The sequence below is a fragment of the Neovison vison genome, chromosome 3, assembly GCF_020171115.1.
Source record: "Neovison vison isolate M4711 chromosome 3, ASM_NN_V1, whole genome shotgun sequence".
NCBI lineage: Eukaryota > Metazoa > Chordata > Mammalia > Carnivora > Mustelidae > Neogale > Neogale vison.
Window position 1 is genome coordinate 67,467,194 of NC_058093.1, and position 26,076 is coordinate 67,493,269.

A 26,076-nucleotide genomic window follows, 5' to 3' on the forward strand; every position below is an offset into this window, starting at 1 on the left:
AGAACACACCGCCTGGTTGCCGAGCCGGAATTTAGATGTAGATCTCGGGCAATCGGGTAAACCCCGCAGGGAGTTACACAAAGTGGAAGGTAGGTTGTTTTGTTTTGTTTCTTAAAGGATATTACTACTCAGCCAAAATAATGAATTGGGCTTTAATAGTGAAAACATACTGAGCAGGGCACAGTTTGTGAAGAGAGGATGATGGTATTTGGAAATTTCTTTACAAATGAATAAAGTATTTCCAAACAAAGGAACCAAAATTGTATAGATTCTTCATGACCTGACACAGACACTGGTCAGCCCTCCATCACAGTAGCTGTACAAACTTCCTTAGTTTTTCTTCTTTTTCACCTTTTTTTAATGGAAAATTTTAAACTTGTACAGAAGTAGAATAATGAACCCTATGGAACCAACACTCCGCTCCGGCTCTTACCAGCTCCCGACAAATTTGTTTCACTTCGACCCCTCGCCCTCCCCCTCTTCTCTATTATGTGGAAGCAAATCTCAGATATACTATTTCATCCATAAATATTCTTCATTCTCAAAAACTCTTTGCTTTTAGTGGGGGCCAAGGGCAGAGGCAGAGGGAGAGAGAGAATCTCAAGCAGACTCCCCACTGAGTGTGGAGCTTGCCTCAGGCCTGATCTCATGACTCTGAGATCATGATCTGAGCTGAAATCAGGAGTTGAGCCACCCAGATGCCTCCTCAAGAACTCTTTAAAAAATAAATAACCACTTGAGGCACGGGGATGGCTTAGTTAGTCAGTCAGCTCTTGGCTTTGGCTCAGATCATGATCTCAGGGTCATGAGATCGAGCCTGGAGCAAGCTCAGCACTCAGTGGGGAATCTGCTTGAGATTCTCTCTCTCCCTCTGCCTCTGCTCCTTCCCCCACCACTCATGCATGTGCTCTCTCTCTCTCTCAAGTAAAAAATATATCTTTAAAAATAAATAAATAACCACAATATCATTGTTAGATTTAAAAAATCCAAAATTTACTGTTCCTTAATATCAAATATCCAGTCAGTGCTCAAATTCCCAATGGTCTCATGAATGTTACAATTCGTCTGAGTCAGGATCCAAGCAGGTTCTCCTCATTGTAATTGCTTAGTATCTCTTCACAGATTCCCCCTCCATTTTTTTCCTTGAAGTTTATTTGTTGAAAAAGTTAACTTTGAACAGTAACTCTTTCTCTCCCTACCTGACTTACTAGCACATCTATCATCTGTTATTCCATCAAATATAGCAAATTGAAATTTAAATTTAAAAGAGGTCATTTTGTTACTTGATAGAAATTCTGGTATAAGGTTTTGGGGGCATAATGCTGTAGTCGTAAGATAAAAGCAAGGTTTTAGACAACTTAGTTTCCTTTATGTATTCAATGGACAAAGAGATACTGTTTCATATTTATTTGAGGGCATTTTTGTCAGTCTGTCTGTCTGTCTTTGTCCATCATTTGTCTCTGCCCTATTGAGTGGCTTTGATACATTGTCAAATAGTGTTATTCCTTTTATTTATGATAAATATATACATATATATTTGGTCTTGTCTAGAGATGTTTATTGTTAAGGGGTGCCTGGGTGGCTCAGTCAGTTGAACATCTGCCTTCAGCTCAGGTCATGATCCCAGGGTCCTGGGATTGAGTCCCACATTGGTCTCTTGCTCACCAGGGAGCCTGCTTCTCCCTCTCTCCTCTTCTCCCTCCCCAACAATTGTGCTCTCTTCGGCTCTCTCTGTCTTTATCTCTGTCTATCTCAAATAAATAAATAAAATGTTCTAAAAATATATTTATTGTTAAAATTTTTCAAAAGGATATTGTGTATTTTTTAACAGACAGCAACAAAATTTGTCATGTTGCAGGAGATCTCATAGATTCTGTTGGCACTGAGCAAAATAGAATAAAGGGAACTAGTCTAAGCTATTGAGAGTAATCTACACGAATGTCTGGAATCTGGGCCCATCATTACACTAATCTTACTGTTTATGCTTCTTTTACTTTTTTCCCTGAAGATCAGTATTATGTTTTGAGTACTCTTGAGATATGGTGATTAGTATATTCTGATATAAGAAGTCATAGTCTGGATGTTCTAAATGAGTCTCCATTATGTGTGAGGAAGAGCAGACATTTTCAGAGAGCAGGCTCAGACCAGGACCAGTCAAAGAGTAGCTCTCGGACAGACATTTCAGAGGCAAAAGCAATTTCTACTGGAAACAGAGCAGTCAGCATATCTCTCGAACACCAGTTCTCTGTCACACACCCCTAGATAATCTATTGCATTGACACCTTCGTGACAGCCTAGCCAAGCCTGCTGATGTGGGATCGAGTTTTCCTGTGAACGCCAAGTTGGCCAAAACTTGGCAATAATCCTGAATTTGCTGAGAACAAAGCCCATTAAAGCATACTCTGTGTTGCAAAGGTTCTTAGAGTTATAAAGTAGTAACAATTATTTTACCAACAACTTGATGCGTAAAGGAGACTATATTTGCCGGGTCATCTCAGCAATAAATTTAGTTTAATGGTCACCTGACTGTAGGGGCAAAAGATGCCAATGCCTGACATCATATTTGAGTGACACGGAAATCCAGAGACGGCGTGCCCCCAGAATCAGCAATAGTCTGGCACTTTCCGCAGGCTTGGTTTGGTCCACAGAGCCACAGGCCCTCTCTGAGGCCTGCAGGCTCTCCTCCATCAGTTAATGTTGACCCACTTGATCTTGAGTCCTTGAAATGTTAAATTACAAGTTGAAATATTTATAGATAAAACTAGGAACACCACATCCTGATTTGTAATTTCAAAAATTATTATGACAGAGAAGTTCATCTGAAAAATCAACAAATTAGATACCGGAAAGATTATTAGTGTGACGACATAGGATTTTTTTTTTTAACTTAAAAAACATTCTGCTTTAGAAGCATAAGTTGGGGACCCTCAGTAATGCTAAAGGTTAGTAGAGCTTGGGTCAACCTGCCCTTCCTTCCGTTAGACTCTTGGGATGGAGGCACGATCTATATGGCCAGACTTTTGCTTTGGAGACAGCTTGAAAAATTTGGGTTTGCCTTGATGCTTGCCTCTTATTCATCTCCCCAGGTCATCCTCGATTTTTCAACCAGCTCTCCACTGGATTGGATATCATTGGTTTAGCTGGCGAATGGCTGACATCAACTGCTAATACCAATATGTAAGTTCCACATATTATCTTCATATAAGCAACCATGATATGTGATTATGGCTTGTTGCTTTAAAAGTCCACTTCCAATGGTTCTATAATAATTTTATTACAATTGTCTTAGTCCTCTTTTCTCTTACAATCTTTCGGTTTATCACAGTTTTGATTTAATAGTAAACACTCCATAAGCTATTTTTAATGAATAATGCAATTTAATAAGAGCACAGTTGTAAGAAAGAATAATTCTAGCTTTCAGAGTTTAGTGTGAAATTTCATGTTAAAAGATACCATGTCTCTTAATGATGGATCTTAAAGAGGTCACGTTTTGGAATATGATCTTTTTCCTTCTAAGCACATTTGTCCTCATCATTTAGGGCATATTTCCTTCACAGTGAAAGCTGCCAGAGAGCCACAAACTAATTTGATCAACCTATTGCTTACCTAAAAATTCTAAAACAAAATTCAGCTGGTAGTGATACATACTCCTTTCAGGGGAACTCACTGTTTTTCTGAATTTAAAATTTTTTCCATACTTGTTTGAGTCAGCAAAGCCTTCATTTGTTTCCAATTTCTTACAAATTTATATGAAAGTGACTCTAAGGCCCTGGGGTACAAGTACTTCTTGGGTAGTCTTTGATAGCCCCACAGTTTCCTCTACACACACATGCCCTATTTGGAGACAAGGACAGGTTACAAGTTGATGGAGGGTCGTTATAGCCTACTGAAGTACTGTCTTTTCTCTCAACACTGCGATGTTTTAGCACTACCTACACACCCAGCTCATGGAACCACATTCTACTCAAGTATCCAGGGGAAAATAATTGAACAAGTTTCTAACAATAATTTTTTAAATAGCTACATACGAATTATATGGGTTGTAGTTACTGTGGAAATACTTAGAAAATAATCATCCACTTTTTAAGTTCATGGTAAAGTAGATTTGAAAAATGAATTTAGGTGAAAGGGGGTGTTGCTGAAAATGAGAAATTCCATTTGACCCCAAGATTGAATGTAAGTTATTAAAGTTCCAGGTATTCTATGTTTCTTAAACAAACTGCTACCAGCCACAAAACCTGAAAAGTCACTTTAATGTTATATATTGGGTTGCCTGGGTCGCACATTTGAGGAAGCATCCAACTCTTGGTGTCGACTCAGGTTGTGATCTCAGGGTCATGAGATCAAGCCCCAAAACTCTCTCTCCCTCTCTCTCTACCCTCTACCTCCCCCTCCTGTGCTCTCCTTCCCTCTCTCAAATAAATAAATACATCTTTTTTAAAAATTATACATTGATATGTGTGTGTACCAAAGCTATTTAATGCTGTGACTCAAAATACCTAACTCCATTCAGAAAAGTTTCTATTGGGGCATCTGGGTGGCTCGGTTGGTTAAGCATCTGCCTTTGGCTGAGGTCCTGATCCCAGGGTCCTGGGACTGAGCCCTGCCTCCTGGAATTGAGCTGGTGTCCAGCTCCCTGCTCAGTGGGGTGCCTCCCTCTCCCTCTCCCTTTGTCCTCCCGGCTTGTGCTCCCACTTTCTCTCACTCTCTCTCTCTCTCTACCTGAAATAAATACATAAAATCTTAGAAAGAACGATAGGTAGGTTGGTTTCTATTAACTAAGGATTCCTGCTTTGTTTGCTAATTTAAAACAACAGTGACAAATTTTTAAAAAGCAAATGTGACAAGTGAAGCCTTTAGTGCTAAAAGACATGAAAGATTAAATTGATGGAAAACAAAAATGATTTTCAGGCTCCCTGTTTGCTAGTCATGATTAACTTCACAGAGTGTCTGTGTTGGAGCACTGAGGTTATGAAGAGCCAAGAGGAATTGGGGTCAAAGATGCAGTTGCTTATATGGCTTCCTCTAACAACAACAAAAAAAAAAAACAAAAAAAAAAACAAAAAACCTTGCCTTTACAACCTTCACTCTGGCATGATTTGTGAGATAAAAATATATCAGCAAGCCCAGACTCATAATGTACTAATTATAACTTGAAAAAAAACATTATTGCTTAATTGGAACATCTCACACTAAGGAACAATTTTAAATTGGGAAGTACAACTTTTGAAAAACTTAACTGTTTGGAAAGTAAATGAGAAAAATAGAGTGAAAGGTATATATCCATTAAAGCCCAAATACTCCTATTAACATAGGCTCTGAATTCACCCCGCGTCTGTAAGTGTGTTTCCTGTGGGATTTTCAGCTGCAATTCCCTAGTACATGTAGCCCAATCTCAAGGTAAATAAAAGGAACCCACTCTTTCAAACCGTTCCTGACCAGATATTCTCCTAAAAGGTTTTTCTTCAGTCAGAGAGATCTTACAAATTCTCCTTTGTGTGTGTGTTCATAAAATCAAGTCCCTTACTCTCCTTACCTCAGCTCAGCCATGAAACACTAAAATATGTCCCAGCCATCTGAGGTCAAGGCCAGTCCAACTAAATGGCACATAGTAATTGCAGCTGTACTGAACACAGTGGATATTTATAAAATATGACCCGATTCCCGCAGATCGATAGAGAAGGTTATTTAAAATAGTGAAATAGTTTCTGTCAGTTCTAGAGACAAGGCACTGTCTGAAGAAGTAATAACTATTATCTAGAAATTGTTCTAAGTCTGTTCTCCTGGAACATCATGAAATGTGGCGGCACCGTCAGAAGCTGATGCAGAAATTTGCTCCCCTGGGAAAGTTCCCTCTCCCACTAGGTTGGTGTTAAAAATAAACCTGGGAAAGAATGACAAAAGGAGGAGGAGTTAATTAGTAATATACTCCTGTTGATGACTTGTACTGTTGTTGCATTTCAGCGCACTGGTAATAGTAAGAACTATAGTCCTCAGTATAGTCTTTCAAAAAAGAATGACCCAGTCTCCCAATTCAAGTGGCAAAGTTATAAGGGATGGGACTGCTAACAGAAAATAGAAAGACCAGTGGTGTTCATGCTTTCATACCTGCGGGTGCATATAGCTTTGAGGTCTGTTCTTCTGGGCAAGGACCCAGTAAAGACCCAAAGAAGACCTCACAGATCTGTAGCTTCCTGCGGCATGCCCACCTCATCTCTTCCAAAACGGGGCTCCTGAGCACAACCGTGCAGGCTGAACAGCACCCAAGTGCGAACAACAGCCTTCCCTCCAGCACCTGATGACAATACATACTCGTAATGGCAAGATCTAGCACAGCCCTTTGTTATGAGGTTATGGTTTCAAGTATCCTGTGCTTTATTTTCATAGAAATTACACAGGAGAAATTTTCTGTGGGAGTCATCAGTCACTTTGTATTGGTAGGCAGGTTGTTAGAGAGGAATCTGGAGCAAGCCAGTCCCATTTGTCACAGAAAAGCAGCTGGGAGGTAAAAAGGCTCGGAATTCTGACTCTGATACATACTGAGATCTTAAAGCTGATTGCTGGATACCTTTGAGCCTCAGTTCCTTCTTCGGAAAATGGGAGATAATAATATCCATCCTACAGAGTGGCTCTGGAGGAAGTGCCACTTCTGGAGGAAGACTGGAGGAGGTGCCAGTCTTAAGTGCCCAGTGTATGCAAGGAGCAGCAAACACACCTAAGAGCGGCAGCCATTGCATAGGTCACTGTCACTGTTTGAGATGGCTCCCAGCTCTTTTGTTTCTGTCTCTCATCATCTCTGGACAGCAGAGGGGCTCACTAAGTTTCCCCTCAGATGTGTTATCTTTTAAGGTGAAGATGGGCCATCTGCCACATCTGTAAGAAGGAGAAATCTAGGAGGAGTGTGAAGTTAGAGAGTCCACATAGAAAATTGTTTATTTCTCTCATTAAAGAAGCTCCCAGTTTGACAGTCACCAGCGACCCAAGTTCCTTGTGACTTTCTAATCCATACTGTAGCACGTGGCTCTCTCATATTCAGAATCACCTCATGGCGCAGATGGGCTGCTAGAGCTCTAGCCATTACTTATGTGTTCCCGAATTAGGATTGAGAGAGAGAGGAAGGGAGAGAGTGAGGGAGGGGAGAGAGGGAGATGGAGGAAAGAAAGAAGAGGAGGGAGGGCAAGCAGTCAAAAGGGGATCACACTCTTGCCTTCTAAGAAACCTTTTCAGAAGCTCCACATAACATTTCCCATAGCATTTCTCTGGCCAGAACTTAGTCCCATGGCCATACCTAGGGAGGCTAGAAAATGTAGTCTTTGAGCTAGGTGAATTGCAACCCTGAATGAAATTGAATGAAGTAAGGGAACATTAATACTGGTTAGCAACAAGCAGACTCTGCCACAAGAGAAATAGAGTTTCTCAACAGTTTGCTTTAGTTTGAAGTGAATCCCACTAAGAAGTGGAATTGAACCACTACAAAGGGGCAGACTCAGTACCCTACTCAATAGAGAAAGTCTCGGAACTCTCCTTTAGTGTCCCTCATGATCTGCACCATCCTGTTTTAAATGCTTACTTCCAATCCCATGTTCTTAATTTCACCCCACAGCCTTTTGCAGTTTTAGCTTCTTGTTCTCTGATTCTGAAATGTCATCTTGTACTCTGACTTTAGCATCTAACCCACTTCTTTTGAATCCATACTTGACCTTTGATCTCTTGGCTTTATTTGCTGTTATCTGTCATTTAGGGAAGGGGTACCTAACTTGGAGTCCATGCTGCAAGGGGAGAATCTCCTATAATACAAAAATGATGTCCTTATCCTCATTTTCTTCCTGGAGAGAGGGGCAGTAGCTTTCCTAGGATTTCTAGAGGCTTCCAAGACCCCAGTTAAGAACCACTGCTCTAGGGTAAACTTCACACATCGGGTATAGGCAGAATCCCTGTTGTCAAACATGGCCCAGGATGGTAAGACACGATCAGAGAAGTGTCAGGAACAGGGAACACTATGTTAGTCCATTTGTTAGGCTTGGCTGAGGATCAGCAGCCTTAGACCATTCTATCAGCTTCAGGAAGAGGATGTTAGGACTAGAGTCATGAATCAGGATAAGCTTGGTGTTAGCTGTGGGATAACTGGTCCTTCACGTCCCAGGAGGGACTGTCAAAAAAAGGATGCAGCAAGGCCAAGAAACAGGTGCTGGATTCATCCTAGTAAGTTTCCTCCTCTAGGTTGTGAATGATGTCTTATAACATCTTTGTCTCCTCAGTGTGTAAGATGCTACTCAACAGAGAATAACTACTCAATATGTATTTATTGAATAAAACTGAAAGAACAAGTTTAGGAACTGGGTACCTGGCACGGAAAAGGAAACTGGAACAGATGAGATCAAATGGTCTCATGATCAAACTCTCTGGACTCTTCCTTCTAATCCTGAGAGTAATGGCCATGTTCTTGGTCCTTAGGTAGAATCACTAATTCATATAAACGTGGGACCTAAATTAATTTAAATCACGAAGTGGACCAACCCCTGGCCTTCAGTGGCATCATTTCTCCCTTCTCCACATGGTTCCTGCCTGGCCATCTAACACGGATTTGACTCCAGCTCAGTTTTCATCTAATCCTGGATAAGGTTCTGATATTATGGTGTGTGATTCCATTTGTTCCTCGACTTTTGCCAGAAAGCCTTCTCACTTGGTGTCATGAAATTCCAGCACACATACTGCTGCCAGTACCTCTCCACCACGCAAACATTTTTGCCATTCCAACATCTCCAAAAACCAGTGGCACTGTTGATACCACATTTGTTCAAGAATGGTTGGAAGCACATCATGAGTTTTCCTCTTGGGTACACTCAACAGCACAGGCTAAACCAGGAATCCTTCTCTTCTTCTTCCTTTATCAGGCCATCAGACATGAGGGAGTGTTGGTTGCTACGGTGATGGGGCTCAGAGCAGAACCAAAGCATGATTGTGACCTCCAGAGGTGATGGTAACTGAACACATGATTTCCAAGGGTCTTCCTCCTAAATTTCAAGGGTCCTCCCAAGGAAAATGGACATATTCTTTTTGGAAACAAAATTCTTCTACCAACAGATTTATCCTGAGGGTCCTCCAGGATCTCTTTGTCCTCTTTTACTACCAAGTGATTAATTTGTTGCTTCCCCCCCATGATTAAAACTTAGTAGCTTCACCTGTGTCTTATTGTACAATTGTTATCTCATCCTTGCAAATAGCTTTTCTAAATCATTAAACCAGCAGGAATTCCCAATAGTCCTCAGGATTGGCATTCTGCCCAAACCCCCTAATCAATGATAAAGTCTCCACATATCACTTGGCTGAGTCAATCTAGGAGTCTCTCTTCAGCAAGCATGGTCTGAGCTGAGCCCACAGGCTCTAATGCTTAAGGAGACCAAGCAAAAAGCAGAAAGACAAAGAGCCTCAGGGTCATTAAAAATCTTTTTGTTTTCTGACTTAATTTTCTATGGATGGACCGGACCGTCTCTGATTTCTCTTAATCCCTATTCTCGGTACCACAATCTTGTTTCAGTGACTACTTGTTTAGTCTACTTGACTGTGCTTCCATTCTTAATTGCATTGAGAAGAGCATGGCTTGCTACTTCCAAATCAGTTTGTTAGAAGACAAAGAAAGCTAGCTACCAGGATATCTGAGAGCCTACAGTTAGCTGTGGATGCCAGTTGACTATCTTCTTATTATTTATAATTGGTAATTAGAAAATCATCACTTATAATTATTCTTGACGGATATTGACTTCAGAGAAATATAGAAACATAGCTGTCCTTGGGGATTATCAGTAGAAAAACCATGTAGATAATTATATTGAAATCTTTAAAACCTGGGTCAATATTTCCAATTAGATTCACAGTTAGATTTCCGATGTTTACATTGTTTTTAAAAGATAGATTTTGGCTCTGAGTTTTATAGATTCTACAAGTATGAAACTGATCATCAGTTTTGGTCAGTGGCAAACCAATTTTAAGTAGAACTTAGAATACATTTTTTCAATTAGTATTTGCATCATCTTAGATCTTAGGGGTGAAGGAGACCCAGGAAAGTCATTTTCTTTCCTTCTATTTCTCTGGGTGGGCCACATCTAAGACATTCCATTCAGATAAAAATCTATTTTGTTGATAAGAAAGCACAGAGCAGGAACTTCCACCACCTCTCTAGGTAACCCAAGCTGGTTTCTGATATTTTATGATTGGTGCCTTACTGCATTTCCAGGAAATAAATGTTTGAGAGGTTTTGAATACACCTTTTTTTAGAACCCAAGTACAAATACTAAACCAATCATCTGTGTTCTCCAAACAAGTGGTTTGACTTCTGTATGTTCATTTTTTTTCCCACCACCTATCCAGGTTTACGTATGAAATTGCACCAGTATTTGTCCTGATGGAGCAAATAACACTTAAGAAGATGAGAGAGATAATTGGGTGGTCAAGTAAAGACGGTGATGGGATATTTTCTCCTGGTATGTTTCTCTTCTCTTTCCTGACTCTCCTCAAGATTTGTAGTATAGAACCTTGGCATTCTCGAGAACACTAAACATAAAGTGAGTTCGTGGAAAACCAATGACCTTAAAAAATATATTTTTTTCAATTCTCCTGCCTTATCTTTGTCAGAGTGAAGTCTAGCAAGAATGCTGCCTTCTGTGTATGTTACCTAACAGAGCCTGTGCCTCACCTCTAAAAACTGACAGAGGGTGTGTTCAAATCATGCTAAACGAGTCTCGTCTGTCAACAGCAATTTGCTTATTCTGGGGAATCAGTGAATCACCATTATCAGTTGACTAATTGATTTCAGCCAAAATAGTATATCTACTTTGAGGTTTTAGTTTAATGTAGATACAGTAAGAATCTTTAGAACAAGGACAAATATTCTTGGAGGTTAAGAAGCACTGTGGGATGGTGTCAGGGACAGCATGATTATATACAAGGGGAAGAGAAGAATAAGAATGACAATTGTCCGGGCAATTCAAGTTGGCCATAAATTTGCCTGTTTAGCTGTCAAGGAACTGATACAGAAGTGATAGTTTAAATAATCTTTATTTAAGTAAACACAAGTTTAGTTTTATTTTAATAAACTTAGAGCTCTCCCAAATGACTCAATAACTCAGTTGAGCTATTCTTTGAGGAGAGTATCCAGGTAATGTCACTGTTTCCTTCTGTAGGCTCCATTACTCTTGCTTTTTCTGTCTTTCTAATTCAGAGAATAGATTCATCTTTGTTCAGGAAATAGATGGCGCAGAAAGTGAAAGCAGATAAGTTGTAACTCACCTGTCTCTTTGCAGCCACTGTCGTTGCCACCTCTTATATTTCTGTCTAGGCTTCAGGTGGAATGGGCATTGGAGTACATGAATCACCTCCAGCCAAACTGCCTAGATGGCTCTGGTAATGAGAGTCACTACTTGTATTCCCAAGACAAAGGGACCAAAGGGAAGTCCTGGCAATAGGGAAGCCAGGAAAACCTAATAGGATATTGTCCCTTCCCTTTCTGCCTCCGTTGCCTCTTAAGACACTAGCTCAGTCTTTATTATTAGAAACAATAATAATGGAGCTTCATACCTCCCCATGTATCTGCTTGCTTCTAGGGGGAGCTATCTCCAACATGTACAGCATCATGGCTGCTCGCTACAAGTTCTTCCCGGAAGTTAAGACAAAGGGCATGGCAGCCGTTCCCAGACTGGTCCTCTTCACCTCAGAACATGTGAGTTGGATGATCTTGCTTGTGGCGTTTTACAAGGGACTGTCTTCTCTCTAACCCCAACCCTCTGTTTGTTGCAGAGTCACTATTCCATCAAGAAGGCTGGAGCTGCACTTGGCTTTGGAACTGACAACGTGATTTTGATAAAATGCAATGAAAGGTAGGGAGGAGAGAGTAAGCATTAGGTTCTTGACGTATTGAATGTGTTCATCTGTTAAATCTGTTTTATTGTGCTTAAGCACTGACTCAGTACAGTATGCCAAGCTGCTAATGGTCTGTTGAAAATATCCGATTAAATTACTTTTTGCTGCTGCTAAAGTTTTTTTCATGTGCAATCTCATTGATTCTTCATTTTAATTTCTCTTCCCTTTTAATAATTACAGGGGGAAGATAATTCCAGCTGATCTAGAGGCAAAAATTCTTGATGCCAAGCAGAAGGTATGTACTCTGTGGTGCACCTAAACTCTGGTGAATACAAATTTTTAAAAACATCTTCTTTCTGTGCTAGATAATAAAAGTCTCTGATAATATGAGAGGGAATTTTAATTGTGTTTTTTAAAATTATAATCTCAGTTATTTGCTTATTTCCAATTTGAGATGATTTCACTTTAAAGCTGTGTCTATACATTGTCATTTTTTTTAAAAAATGAGAAATTCAGTCTTAATTAAGCCACTTGTCCTGTCTTTACTTGCCAAGTGATTAGTTTGATGTACTTCAATAAATCCACTACCCAAGCATCAAGAAAATACAGCCTAATTGAGCTTTTTATTTGCTGCTTGTTAGGTATAATTTCATTTTAACAAATACCATTTTAGCTTGGGCTTCTGTTTAGCAGAGTGCTTCTATGCCTTGGCAGATGGCCCATGGTACTTGGTGAATCCAGCCTCAATAAATTCTATTAAACAAAACAAAACAACCTCACAGATGAGATGTATCCACGAGGTAGTCCCAGGTAGCTATCCGGCATTTACCAACTCATTGTTTTGGTTACATCCTCAAACCTCATTCTCTAGCTTAACTGTTTGCTGGTCAGTAGAGGAGATGGATGGAAATGTCACTAGGACTGAACAAGGGGCTTGGGAGGAACTGAACTTGAAAAAAAGCCTAGGACTCCTAGATTCCCCCAAGCCTGTCTTCGCCCTATTACTCTACTTACTCATGTGTTTCTTCTTCACATGAACATTTTACTGTGTTCACTATTCGTGAACGTTCCAGCTTCCATCATATTTTAAATAAGCAAACAATGCTTCAGGATCATTGTTACACCAATACACTTAGAGTAACACAGCTTCTAAAATGTATCGTACCTGGACAATGTTCAGAGCTCCCCGCCCATCACTCCACACACTTCGGATCCCTCTTTCCTGCTTGCTATAGAACTTACCACCATAGAACATACTGTGTATTTTGCTTCTTGAATTTTGTTTGTTGTCTGTCACTCCCCACGAGGATGTTAACTCCATGAGGACAGAAGTCACTGCTGTGTTCCTCCACAGCTCTGGAATAGGGCCTGGCACGTAAATGTCACTCGAAAACGTATTTGTTGAATGAATGAGCCGATGGACCAACAAAGAATTCTCCCAGATATCGTACCTGACGGTACAGCCACTGATCTCTGGTACAGAGGAAGGCTCCTGCAGTTCTACTGCATGTGACGGGGAGGATGGAAAGTCTCATCTGCCCATCTCTTTTCCCTTGTAGGGGTTTATTCCTCTTTATGTCAACGCAACTGCCGGCACGACAGTGTACGGAGCTTTTGACCCCATACAGGAGATTGCGGATATATGTGAGAAATACAACCTATGGCTCCACGTCGACGTAAGTGCTGTAACTCACAGAGCGGCCAGCGTGTTGGGGGGTGGAAACACTCTGCTTTACCATTTGCTGCCAGCTCCTCCCCACGCCCCAGCCGGCCCTCTGTCCCCATCCCGGTCAGCTCGCCCTCCTGTGGCCTCCAGCCCACCATTCATGACGGCACACACTACAGGCCTGGACATCTTCTAGGACTCATCCCTCGCCTGCCAGTGTCTTCTGTGGTCCTCGTGTGAGTTCGGTCCTCCTCACCCTTCCAGGAAGCTTTTGTCTAGACAATTGGTTACAGTGGGGAGTATAGCTGGCTTCAGAGGGAAAAATGTATATGCTCCAATGTGTGGAGAGTAGCCATGAATCTAGACACTCAGCTGCCTGCTTTCCATCCAGCCATCTATGACAATTTTCAAAAAACCCGTGCATCTGGTACATGTACGAAAAATGGACCCTATAAAGAAGGGGTTATCAACGGAGAGATTTAGTCCCCAAATTTCCCAGGAACATAAATGGTACATTTTCCACATGGGAGATTGGGTGTATTTTCTCCTTTTTCTCTCCATTCTCTTATGGATATAAGTTCTCACAACCGGTCAGGTGGGTAATGTGCCCAACTGTTGAGCCCATGACCAACAAAGGCTGTTGTGTCATGTGATGTCCCAAGCTGTTCTGTAAACAGGCATCAAGGTACCCACCAAAATGTCTCCCTGTTGGGGGACCTCCAAACCCGACAGAGCTGTTGTTTTCCAAGTTGTTTCCAGGAGCCCTTAGAACTCTACCCCAGGGAGAATCAGATGGTAGGCTCCAGTCTGTTGGGTCATTTCCAGAGCCATGGTGGCTCCCTTAACACAGGACTCTGGCCTTGGGGTCTCAGCACCAGAGGCTCAGACCCAATTTACCTAAATCATTCACACAGCCCCTGTGAGGTTAACCTGGAAGGAGTTTTGAAGAAGAGACAAATGATAATTACAATGGCCACTGGCTGTACAATCAATGTAGGTTCCTTTTGTCAAACAAACTCATGCTTGTCACCATTTACGTTCTCTCTCATAGTTGATTAGCCGTGTGGAGTGAGTGGTTTGCGATTCTTCAATGTCACTGTCCCCCTCCCCCTCCTGTCTCTGTCCTCACAGGCTGCCTGGGGCGGCGGGCTGCTCATGTCCAGGAAGCACCGCCACAAACTCAGCGGCATAGAAAGGTAAGGGCCTGAGCTCAGGGCCGCCCTCCGTCCAGGCCTTTCATCCGCGGCCACCCAGGCTGTGCCACCCCATCCATGGAAGGTCCCTCCCTGAGTCCCAGGGTCTTACATCCATCGGACTACATCCACCTGTTTGGTAGGCAGTTACTGAGGAATTACCGAATGCTAGGCACTGGGAAATCAAAAATGATTCCCAGTCAGATGAGTCCTTAGTGAGTTCACCATTGAGAAAGAGAGAAAAGACAAGTGAACGGTAACAACACAACGTGGTGAACACAATGACAGACGTGATTGCTGCTTGGTCGGCTGGTCAAGAAGAGAATGTAAGCTGTGCAGAGATCTCAAGGTTAAAGGAGGGTATTTGCCAAGAGCACAGAAAGGGGCTTGGATTCAGTATGCTCTTCTCTGTCATTAAATTTACTGCTGAGAATGGAGTAGTTCTAACTAATTTCTTTGATCTAACTCAGTTGATTGGTTGAACTAACTAACTTATTTTCTGGCTCACCGTTGAAGTTCAGTGGTGGGGGAAAGGGGTCCTACTTTTTTTTTTTTCTTCCCCAGGAACTGAGCCATTTCTGCGCAGGCTCTCAAACTGACCCCCTGCCCTACCACCTTGTTCCCTGTTCTTCTCAGTCACTGAGTTTACTTGGTTGGTGGTCAAAGCCTTTGGCATGTTTGGATCTTGCACCCATTGCAGATGGCGGTCCCCTCTCCTGTCACCTACAGTGGATGAAGAGGCAAAGATGATTACCCAGAGGAGCACTGAGGCATCAAAGCTCATCAGGCCTTTTCCCAATTCACTCATTGTTGCCAGGACATCCCCCCTCGGCCTAGGAGAACCAGGCCCCTTACCCTGCCAGCTAGAATTAGAACCATTTCTTGTGTTCACTTGCTAACTTGGCACGTTTTGTGTCAGGAACAGAAGCTTCTTTTTTTTTTTTTTTTTTAAAGATTTTATTTATTTATTTGACAGAGAGAAATCACAAGTAGGACAAGTAGGCAGAGAGGCAGGCAGAGAGAGGAAGGAAAGCAGGCCCCCTGCTGAGCAGAGAGCCCGATGTGGGACTCGATCCCAGGACCCTGAGATCATGACCTGAGCTGAAGGCAGCGGCTTAACTCACTGAGCCACCCAGGCGCCCCAGGAACAGAAGCTTCTAATCTGAGACAGTGTAGTCATGAGCAAAACATGATCTTAACCTGACTCCAACAATTTGAACCAAACTCACCTCAATTTATGTATTCATTCAGCAAATATTTACTGAGCACCTGTCATGAACCAGGCAGGTGTGATGTGAATACTCGGTCACCCACCTTCAGTCCAGCCATCTGTGGCACTTTTCTTAAAAAATGGGTATCTGGTACACGTAGGAAAAATAAGTCTGGATCTAGTAGGTATTATCAACTGGGAGATTTACCTTCCTGAAGCTTATTGTCCAGTGAGCTAGATGTTCATAAATAAGGAGATATTTAGTCTGTCTCGTAGTAAAGAAAAATGAAGCAGGGTTGGGTAACCGTGAAGACAAAGGCATGCCATTGGAGATGGGGTAGTCAGAGGCCTTTTTTTTTTTTCTTAAGATTCTATATATTTATTTGAGAGAGACAGAGAGAGAGAGAGCATGACACAGGGATGGTCAGAGGGAGAAACAGTCTCCCCATTGAGCAGGGAGCCCCTGCGTGGGACTCGATCCTGGGACTCTGGGATCACCACCTGAGCCGAATGCAGTTGCTCACCAGACTGAGCCACACAGGCGCCGGGTCAGAGACCTTCCTGAGAATGTGACATTTCAATGGATATAGGGATAAAGGGGGACAGGAAGCGAGGATACTTAAAAGAGTATTCCAGATGGTGGAAGGGCAAGTATGAAGGCCCTGGGGTAAGTCTGTTCTTGGCAAGTTGGAAGACCATCGAAGAGGCCAGTGTGGTTGGAGCAAAGTAGAAAGAGGTGAGAGCAAACTGAAGTGGAGAGGTGAATGGGGAGAGGGGAAAACTACACAGCAGCTTCTCTCACAATGAGGACTCTGGCTTGAGTTTCAGCTGTCTCTACTGTGCCTCTACCCTTCTGGTTCAGTTCTAAAAGGCTAGTATCAAGGTGAATGGGACTGACTTGAGTGGGACTGACTCTTGGAAGCATAATTACATGACCCTATGACTTAGAGAATAATATTCTAAATGTAGATGAACCAATCCAACTGTACTTTATATTTATCAGTCAATTTCCATCTTCCGCCTTTGAATCCAGGAAAACCTAAAATATTTTGCACATATTTTTCTAACATTTTAAAGCACATATGTCTTCTAAAAGAAACTGAATCCATATCATGTCTTGTTAATTTACCTTTGGAACAGCAAAGAACCCTTCACTTCAGACCTCTAAGGCATTCAAAAAACCATTTAAGACATTTTATGAGATCTAAATAAAGTTTCTTAATGACTCAGTGAATGATAGCTATGAGAAAATGGATTAAATCCACTACCTTTTAAAGATGGCCTGACACTGATGACCAAACATTTAGTCACCTTTTTAAGAGTTCCTCATGAGTCTCTTTCACAAAGGTTATTGTACTGTGTCCAAAGGGGAAAAGTACTTCAAGACTTACTTCTCCTTGAAACACAGTACTCACCCTATCACCACCTAGACACTAAATTATTCTCCATCTAACAGACCTCAGCAAGATGAAGAGGTTCAACATTCACAGCAAGGATTTAGCTCTAGGGAGAACAGAGGCAGTATAATTCAGAGCCAGTTTCTGGGTCTGGGGAAAGCCTCCTTCTCGGGTATGAAAGTGCAGAGCCCAGTGCTGGGCCAGGCTGTTGGGAAGGAGTCTGTAAACCACTGAAGATTACCCCATTTCAGTCCTCCGGCACTCGACTCAGTGGTCTCTGTGATGGCTCAGCCGTGTGCTGCTTAACCCGTCATTGTGTCTGAACGACTGATATGGTTGCTAGGAAACCATGCTTGTTCAGCCATCATGGCAGCCTACACTGGCAACATTGTGTTCATTTGTCTCATAAATTATGTTGCTAAGGAGTCAAAATCTAGAGTTATCCAAATGAGCCCTGCGTTTAGGGGTCCCTCTTCACACTACCTCATAAGCAGGTAGGGCAGCATCGCCAGCCCATTTTATTAATAAGAACAGGAAGGCAGAGGGAAGCCAGGGTCTGTTGCCTAGAGGGAGGCAGGCTGGCGGAAGGGTTAGGAGCACCAGCTCTGTAGTCTGGTCCTGGACTTGACTCTCCTCTTGGCTCAGGCACTCGGCCCAGCTGTTTGACTTTGGGTGACGCATTTAACCCTTTCATGCCTCAGTTTCTCCATGTAAAAGAGAGGGAGTGAGAGTCCCTACATCAGAGCGTTGTTGTGAGAATTAGATATTCCAGGAATACCTGTGAGCCTTTCGTGTATATCTACTCATTTATCCTTCGTTAACCTCTGGGAAGTAGACACTATTGTCCCCATTTCACCGATGGGAACACTGAGGCGCAGGGGAGTTAGATTCCTTGCCCAAACTGGCAAATGTCAGAGCCAGGATTCAGTAAAGCTCTTGGAATAGTAGGACATACAATAAACACTCTTCATAAATGAGAGCTATTCTTAACAGCAGTTATTTAGAAGAGCCAGTCAGCAACACAAGGCCCTGAGACTGCCCACAAAATATTAGTTTGCTATTTGGTTAGCCTACCCGGGGTAGGAGCGGGGGGAGGCAGCGGCAGCACATACCACTGCAGTTGCAGTGGGTGGCGTTTTCCTCAAGAGGACGGGTGCCTCCTGCTGACTCCTGCACCTTATCCTCCGAGTGTATCATGTGCTTCTTTCAGGGCCAACTCAGTCACCTGGAACCCTCACAAGATGATGGGCGTGCTCTTGCAGTGCTCTGCCATTCTTGTCAAGGAAAAGGTCTGTACCGCCTCCAAAGAGGAGCTGGCAGCCTCGGTGTCCTTTACGAGGCGCAAGAAGGGAAAAGTGTGGTTTTGCTTGGTTTGGGTTTTGTTTTGTTGTTTTGTTTTTTAACTGTACTTGACACACACACAAGATTGCCAGCCCCGTTGAAACGACAGGGCCGTTCTTCCCTGCCCTTGTGCCTCCATGAGAGTCAGCGCGTGCCTCCTCTTGGCTTTGCCCTCTATTGCCCTTCCCACTGCTCAGTGCTCAGGGCCCTGTCAATGATGGAAACTATAAGGGCATCATTTCATTGCCCATTCCTCCATGTTTGTACGAGCAAACGTGAGAGCCATCGGGTGGGCGAACCCCTCTCACCTTAGTGAATAGAAGTGCTCCCTGGAACATACCACAAGTTCTTTGCATGAATCTGAGGTCCCAAGAGCTGAAGTAAATTAGGCAAGAACAACATCTGCAAATGTTAACTTAGGACAACGAGGAATGTTGACTAAAAAGCATCTGGAAATAAGTTAGTTCTTGAAGTGTCTAATAATAGGACCCTTCTTTCAAAAGCATTGTTGCACCAGTAAAATGTGGGTACACTGAGGCATTCCAAAAGTTGATCTCCAGCTTGTAGGAACCAGAACCTGCCCAGGCTCTTTACTACATTCCTAATAATGTCGTTAACATTACAGGAGATCCTGGAAAAGACTAGACTTTGGGGAGGGGGTCACTTGGGGGAAGAAAATTCTTCACAACATGAGACCGTTCCACCCACTGCAGGGAATTCATATCCCAACCCTTGTCCACCAAACACCACAGTACGTCCCAGTCTTGGAAACAAGCCGAAACACCCCACACATTTCTAAATGTCCCCTAGAGGGGACGGTGGGTCCCTTCTTATAAGCATCAGAGACTAAAAAAATCATTTTCTAATAAGAGGGACAGAGAGAAGGGGGAAAAGTTTTTCCAAGGGTGATTTTCGAGAAAGATACCAGAACAAACGCAAGGCCTTATAAAGACATTAGAAGAAAGGTTGCATATGGGATCCCAAGTCCCTCCTACCCCTACCAGCCCCGTTTCAAAGCCATTCCCATCTCTGACCTACGAATACAGATGCAAGCTTGTCTTGATTTTCATGATAGGGTATACTCCAAGGATGCAACCAGATGTGTGCCGGCTACCTTTTCCAGCCAGACAAGCAGTATGATGTCTCCTATGACACCGGGGACAAGGCAATCCAGTGTGGCCGCCACGTGGACATTTTTAAGTTCTGGCTGATGTGGAAAGCAAAGGTACGAAGGAGAGAATTCAGATGTAGGACAGAAATGCAGTGTGCACAGGCTGGCAGGCAGAAGGGAGGCAAAGATATATCACAGATAATTTAATATGTGTGTAATCAATATCTAGGTAATTGAGTTAACTGTATGTTCTTTGTTTGCAAACGAGATCACTTTATGCCTTATATCAAAATCTCCCTTCTTTTCATTCAGTCTTCTCTGTTGGAATTAACGTGAAGTTTCCTTGTAACTTTCTCTTACAACAACTAAAAATTTTGCCAAGATGAGGCCTTTCTCTGTTGTCCTTAGGGATGCTGAAACTATTTAGTGTAGATGTGAAGAAATTGCTGCATTATTCTATGCAGAACCCTGAAGTTCTTTATGAGGCCTTGAATCATGGGCTATATGGGACAATTTTTAGTTCTTTTTAAATAATGGCTTTCCCATCATTTGTACTTTATATGCTATTCTGGAAAACTGCATACTTTATTCTGAGAAATCGTACTGTTAGACTAAGTCATGCTGCGTCTGCATTCATCAACCTTTTGGGTTGCATTTTCTGTGTCTAGAAAAAAAACAACAACTAGTAGAATTTCCCCCTAAATATGGGTGAGGGAAAGGATTGCCATTTAAATTATTTGTTTCAAAAGTATGTAATCAACTAAGGCAATTTGATTTCATAGCTTTATAAATTAAATTAATTTTAATAATTTCCACACTTAAGATTGTGTCTACTAATACCAAAACGACAAAGTTTTCCAGCAAGACATCTAGTCAAGTGTTTTTCTGTAGGATGGATTTGATAGATTATTAGTTTTTTCCTTCATTAAGTCATTTTGTCTTAATATAGAAATAGTCTGATTTCTACCACAAAGTAATCATAGGTATTTTAAGCATATAAGTAGCCATGAATTTTAACAAAAGAAAGAGCCCTATCTTTTAGAAATATAATGCCCACGTGGCCTACATCAGTAATTTACGTCTTCATTTTGCCCAAAAATAAACTCTTGAACCATCTGTCAGGAGTTTGGCTCATAGTGAATTAGTGCTGAGGTGGGATCCCAGGGCAGGCTTCTTTCTCATGTGGAAAATGGACTGACCAAGGGATGCCTGGGTGGCTCAGTCGGTTGAGCATCTGCCTTCCGCTCAAGTCATGATCCCAGGGTCCTGGGATCCAGCCCCGGAATCGGGCTCCTTGCTCAGCAGGGGGTCTGCTTCTCCTTCTCCCCTTCCTCCTGCTCCCCCTGCTTGTGCACATGCACACTCCTCTCTTTCTCTCTCTCTCTCTCTGTCTGACAAATAAATAAAATCTTTAAAAATAAGAAAAATAGAAAGTGGACTGGCCAAGGTGTCACACTCAGCAGTGACTACATGGGGAGGCTCATGCTTTACCTGTGCTGGGCCCTGCCCAGGCCTACTGACGATCCACAGGCCAGCCTTGCACATCTGTTCGCCTTGTTGACACCAACCCACTCGACAGCCCCCACGCTGCTGTTATTAATCACCCTTGCTGGCTTTTAAAACTTGTGCTCAACCAGTTTGCCAAGAGCTAGAGCTATTGCACTCTTAGGGCATGTACTGAGACCGGTGGCTTCCCCACCTGCCTGCCTCGCTGGCCCCAGAAAGTGATGATACTGTGTTCTGAGGAAGGTAGCTTGCCAGGGAGTAGGGACCTGCTTAGCCAGGAGTTAGGGCCAGGGAAGGTGGGTTCTAAAGTAGTATTTCACCAGCTCCACCATGAAGAACCAGTTATTGTTTTTTAACCTACCATGGACCAATACAATAAATTATGAATTGGTAGAAAAAAATGAAGTAAAAAACTGTATAAAGCTTAGACATCAATTTTTCAAACTAGAGTCAGTAGACATAAAATTACTGTCAAAATGCTATTAGAATTTCTTACTGCTGAATCTCCATTTCTGTTCTCGTATTTGTATGCACCAGTTACAGCTTGTGGACAGCTAGCGACACTTTTGAGTACCGCTATCCTAAGGCAAATGAACAACAGGCTTCAGGTCCAGGCTGTGAGTAACTGGAAGGGAGCTAAGAGCCCTAGAGAGACCAAGTGCCCAGAGACTGGAGTGTCTTCAAAAGAGAGTAGACATGCTTCCTTTTATTGTTTGTGACGCCGTGAAGAAACTGTACTCATTTAATTAGGTTGTTCTTCCTAACCCTCTCCAAGAATACTCTTGTGCGGATTTCCAAAAGACAAGGTCAGCACAGCTTCCTCTAATGCTCATCCCAGGAGCATGCAACCCATTGCTAACCAACATGACTTTTCTTTTTCAAACCAGGGCACAGTGGGATTTGAAAATCAGATCAACAAATGCTTAGAACTGGCTGAATACCTCTATGACAAGATTAAAAACAGAGAAGAATTTGAGATGGTTTTTGATGGGGAGGTAAGTTGTCATCATGGACTTGATGCATAGCATTTCCAGAAAATCTACTGAGGGATGTTCCTGAAGCCATATTTTCCCACATTGCCAGAAGGTGCTTCTGAATTTTTATTTTTATGTACTCTTCATTTAATTCCCTCTGTATCTAGGAACTTCTCTTTCGATAGCACTGGGAAGACTTCGGCCCTTTTCCTTTTCTAAAATGGCACAACTCTTGACCAGCCCTTTGTAGATAAGAGGATTTTACCTGGCACGCTCCTGAGTTGGTTAAGCATCCTATTTTTTTTTTTTTAAAGATTTTATTTATTTATTCGACAGAGAGAGATCACAAGTAGGCAGAGAGGCAGGCAGAGAGAGAGAGAGGAGGAAGCAGGCTCCCCGCTGAGCACAGAGCCCGATGCGGGACTCGATCCCAGGACCCTGAGATCATGACCTGAGCCGAAGGCAGCGGCTCAACCCACTGAGCCACCCAGGTGCCCCAAGCATCCTATTCTTGATTTCCGTTCAGGTCATGACCTCAGGATTGTGAGTTTGAGCCCTGCTTTGGGCTCATGCACTGGGCATGGAGCCTGCTTAACATTATCTCTCTCCCTCTCTCGTTCCCCTCCCCCACTCTTAAAAAAAAGATTTAAAAAAAAAAAAAAAAGATTTTTTTTTTTGTTTCTGCCCTGAGTTCGTATGTACATTGCGCACAATAAGGTACTTGTCATACTAGTATTGACTGAATGCTTGCTATGGGTACATCCCATGTCATGAACTGAGTTGTATAGTAGTGACCAAAAGAATAGGAGCCCATGTTCAGTAAAATAAAGTCCACTCATTAACCGTGTAACACCACCTACATCATCTAGAAAATTGGTTAGAGGAAGCAATTCTCTGGCCAGATATGACTGGATAAACTAGGCATTGTTCCCCCTGGTATAGAAGTAACATTGTCTTCAAGATGGACTTGGAGCCCTCCCCACATTTTTAAATGATTTTATTTCTTTATTTGACAGAGAGAAGAAGAGAGCACAAGCAGGGGGAGGAGCTACAGAGGGAAAGGGAGATCCCAGGACTCTGGGGTCATGACCTAAGCAGACACTTAACTGACTGAGTCAATTAGGTGTCTCTTGAAGCCCTTTTTAGAAAAAAAAAAATTTCTTTGGTCTGAGAGCCTTCTGCCAATGTACATAGAGCTTTGGGAACAACTTTCTTTCAAGTACTCATAATTTTCTGGTTTGTTTGTTTGTGAAAATTTCTGCAGCCTGAGCATACAAACGTCTGTTTCTGGTATATTCCACAAAGCCTCAGGGGCATTCCGGATAGCCCTGAACGACGGGAAAAACTTCACAGGGTACGGAATCTCTCCTTGTCTCATCTAACGCTATGCAATTTCTCTAACTGGTCAAAACATCCATACTTTAATGTGTCTTTCTAATGGGGAAGAAATCAAAAATAAAGACTTGGGGTGCTAGGAAGCCATCTTGTTACATTCTTTTTGAATCTGGATTGTCCCTCTGTAGAGGGTGGGGGGGGGCAGGACGCAGCCCTGTCGTAGGTTGCTATATGCAGGGCAGTTGAATGATATACATATTTCTAGGAACTTCCATATTAAACTTTGTCTATTAAAATGTCTTTTATAAAGTTCAAGTCCACTCTAATGCTGATTCATTCTCATTGTTGATTTCTGCATCCATTATAGTATTTGTAGTTGTTGGTATTTGTATTGAATTTTTATAATATTTCATTCGTCTAACAAATACTCATTGACCATAGGCTATGTGCCAGGTGGATCCTGGGCTCTGGATTGTTCAGAAGCCTTAATTTGTGTTGCAGCGTATAAGATTTTTTTGTTTTTTTCTATTTTATCATTGTTCCAGGACTGACTTTCAAAAGTCAGCCACACAGTAGTTTCTGAGGGAATTTATGATCGGGTGGCCTCAGTCATTGGAGAGTAACCACTGAAGAGACTCAGATACAAAGTGTTTGCCTTTATGCCCATATAGAAACGGATAGTGAAAAGCAAATGGCTCTATTTTTTCAACTAAGAAGTGGGTCGCATTGTTTAAAAGAGAGCAGTGTTAATACTAGTCTTGAGTTTTGTTTTGTGTTTTTTTTCCGTGACAAGGTTGCTCCCAAAATCAAAGCACTGATGATGGAGTCTGGCACGACCATGGTTGGCTACCAGCCTCAGGGGGACAAGGCCAACTTTTTCCGGATGGTCATCTCGAACCCAGCTGCAACGCAGTCTGATATTGACTTCCTCATTGAGGAGATAGAAAGACTGGGCCAGGATCTGTAACTGCCCTCCACAGAACAGGAGTTTATGGGGATTCCCTTTCCTTCTGGCTCTCTAGAACCACCTTTGTAAATGGCTAGACCACATAGGCTATTTCACTGAGGGGAAAAACATAATATCTCGAAAAATATTGTTTAAAACTTACTTAAGCTTGTTAGAGTTCGTAGGAAATACTGTTCTTTTTAAAAAGTTGCCCATTAGGAACACAGTATATATGTACAGTTATATATACCTCTCTCTATATATGTATATGTATGTGTCGTGAGTGTGGCTTGTGACAGATCACAGCATGTCTCCCACTCCCAGAGAATTAACTTTCCCTTCAGCAGTTACCAATGGGCCAAACATGCTGCAAACCAGCTTGCCCAAGAATCCCAGGAAAGATGTTTTTCAAGATGTTGTGTCATAGGAACCAAGGGACATACTGTTGGTGAGAGTTGACCTCGTTATCAGTGTTTCTCCTACCTGAGGTGATGATGAATGAGACAAAGTACCAGTAGATGACAAGAATCACACCCTCTCCATTAGTATCCTGGTTGGGGAAAATCATAGCCAAGTCATTGTTACAGGTGTGCTGTTGTTGTATTTTTAAGGACTAATTTGTGTAGATTGTGTATATTTCTGTTGTCTGACCTTTGGGGGGTAGGGGAAGAACACATGTAATGATTTCAATGAACTGTTTAAATTGTAGGTAAATGAGATAATTGCTTATTTATATTCAGAGATTTACCATGCTAAAGAGACGTCTTGTATTTTCTTCCCATTTGTAATGTATCTTATTTATATATCAATGCAGTAAGTTCAGGAAACTGTTTATGGTATTTTCGTGTATTTGTGAGCCAAAGAAAAAAGATTAAAATTAGTGAGACTTGTATTTATATTAGAGTGCTCTTCAAATAATGATCGAAGCATAAGTTTGCTGTCTGTAAGAGAATTCTGATACTGTACATAGAATCATCTATATGGAAATCCCATGACTTCAATAACATCTGCTCTTCTATTATGCTCTCTGTCTGGCTATATGTCTGGTGTTCTCAATGCTTTTCTAATAACTGTTAGATAGTAACTAGATCTCCTATAATTTTGTAGTAGTTCATGACCAATCTCTGTGACTCGCTTAGCTTAAACCTAAGGCAACGTTTCCGAAGACCTTCTTAAGAGCTCCAATGAACTGACCAGGCTCACAACTGTTCCTGAGGAAAGAAGAACTCACACTGTGCGTTTTAGAGTATGCAAGAAGAATATAAATAAATAAAAATATTCTCCATGGAGAATTTGAGCAAAATTTTCTTTTAGTTTGTGTTTCAGACACAGAACTTTCCAGCGACTATAATAGATCACCACCCAGCCAATCCCCTTTCCATTAGCTGCCTTTAGGTTGATGGTCACTACCATTCTTAAGCTGGGACTCAATGCACGATCATAGGTGCCCAAACCCCTGATCTGTAAAATCATTCTGACTGCAGTTAAATAAAATTTGCAACTCAAGTCCAGAGAAAGAGAAGCCATCCCGGTTTTTCATT

General features: G+C 42.1%; 1 protein-coding gene across 2 annotated transcripts in view; it reads left to right on the top strand.

Moving 5' to 3' along the window:
- GAD1 (glutamate decarboxylase 1) overlaps positions 1-25,838 on the top strand; it is a 40,312-nt gene extending 14,474 nt beyond the window's left edge. For both annotated transcript variants that reach the window (XM_044242310.1, XM_044242311.1), the window contains 12 exons: positions 3,087-3,177; positions 10,369-10,481; positions 11,601-11,716; positions 11,794-11,873; positions 12,097-12,151; positions 13,416-13,532; positions 14,654-14,718; positions 18,533-18,611; positions 19,739-19,888; positions 22,168-22,275; positions 23,519-23,608; positions 24,383-25,838. In XM_044242310.1, the coding sequence (XP_044098245.1) occupies positions 3,087-3,177; positions 10,369-10,481; positions 11,601-11,716; positions 11,794-11,873; positions 12,097-12,151; positions 13,416-13,532; positions 14,654-14,718; positions 18,533-18,611; positions 19,739-19,888; positions 22,168-22,275; positions 23,519-23,608; positions 24,383-24,556 (1,238 nt within the window). In that variant the 3' untranslated portion in view covers positions 24,557-25,838. The remainder of the gene's footprint in view (positions 1-3,086; positions 3,178-10,368; positions 10,482-11,600; positions 11,717-11,793; positions 11,874-12,096; positions 12,152-13,415; positions 13,533-14,653; positions 14,719-18,532; positions 18,612-19,738; positions 19,889-22,167; positions 22,276-23,518; positions 23,609-24,382) is intronic.
- The last annotated feature ends 238 nt before the right edge of the window (positions 25,839-26,076 follow it).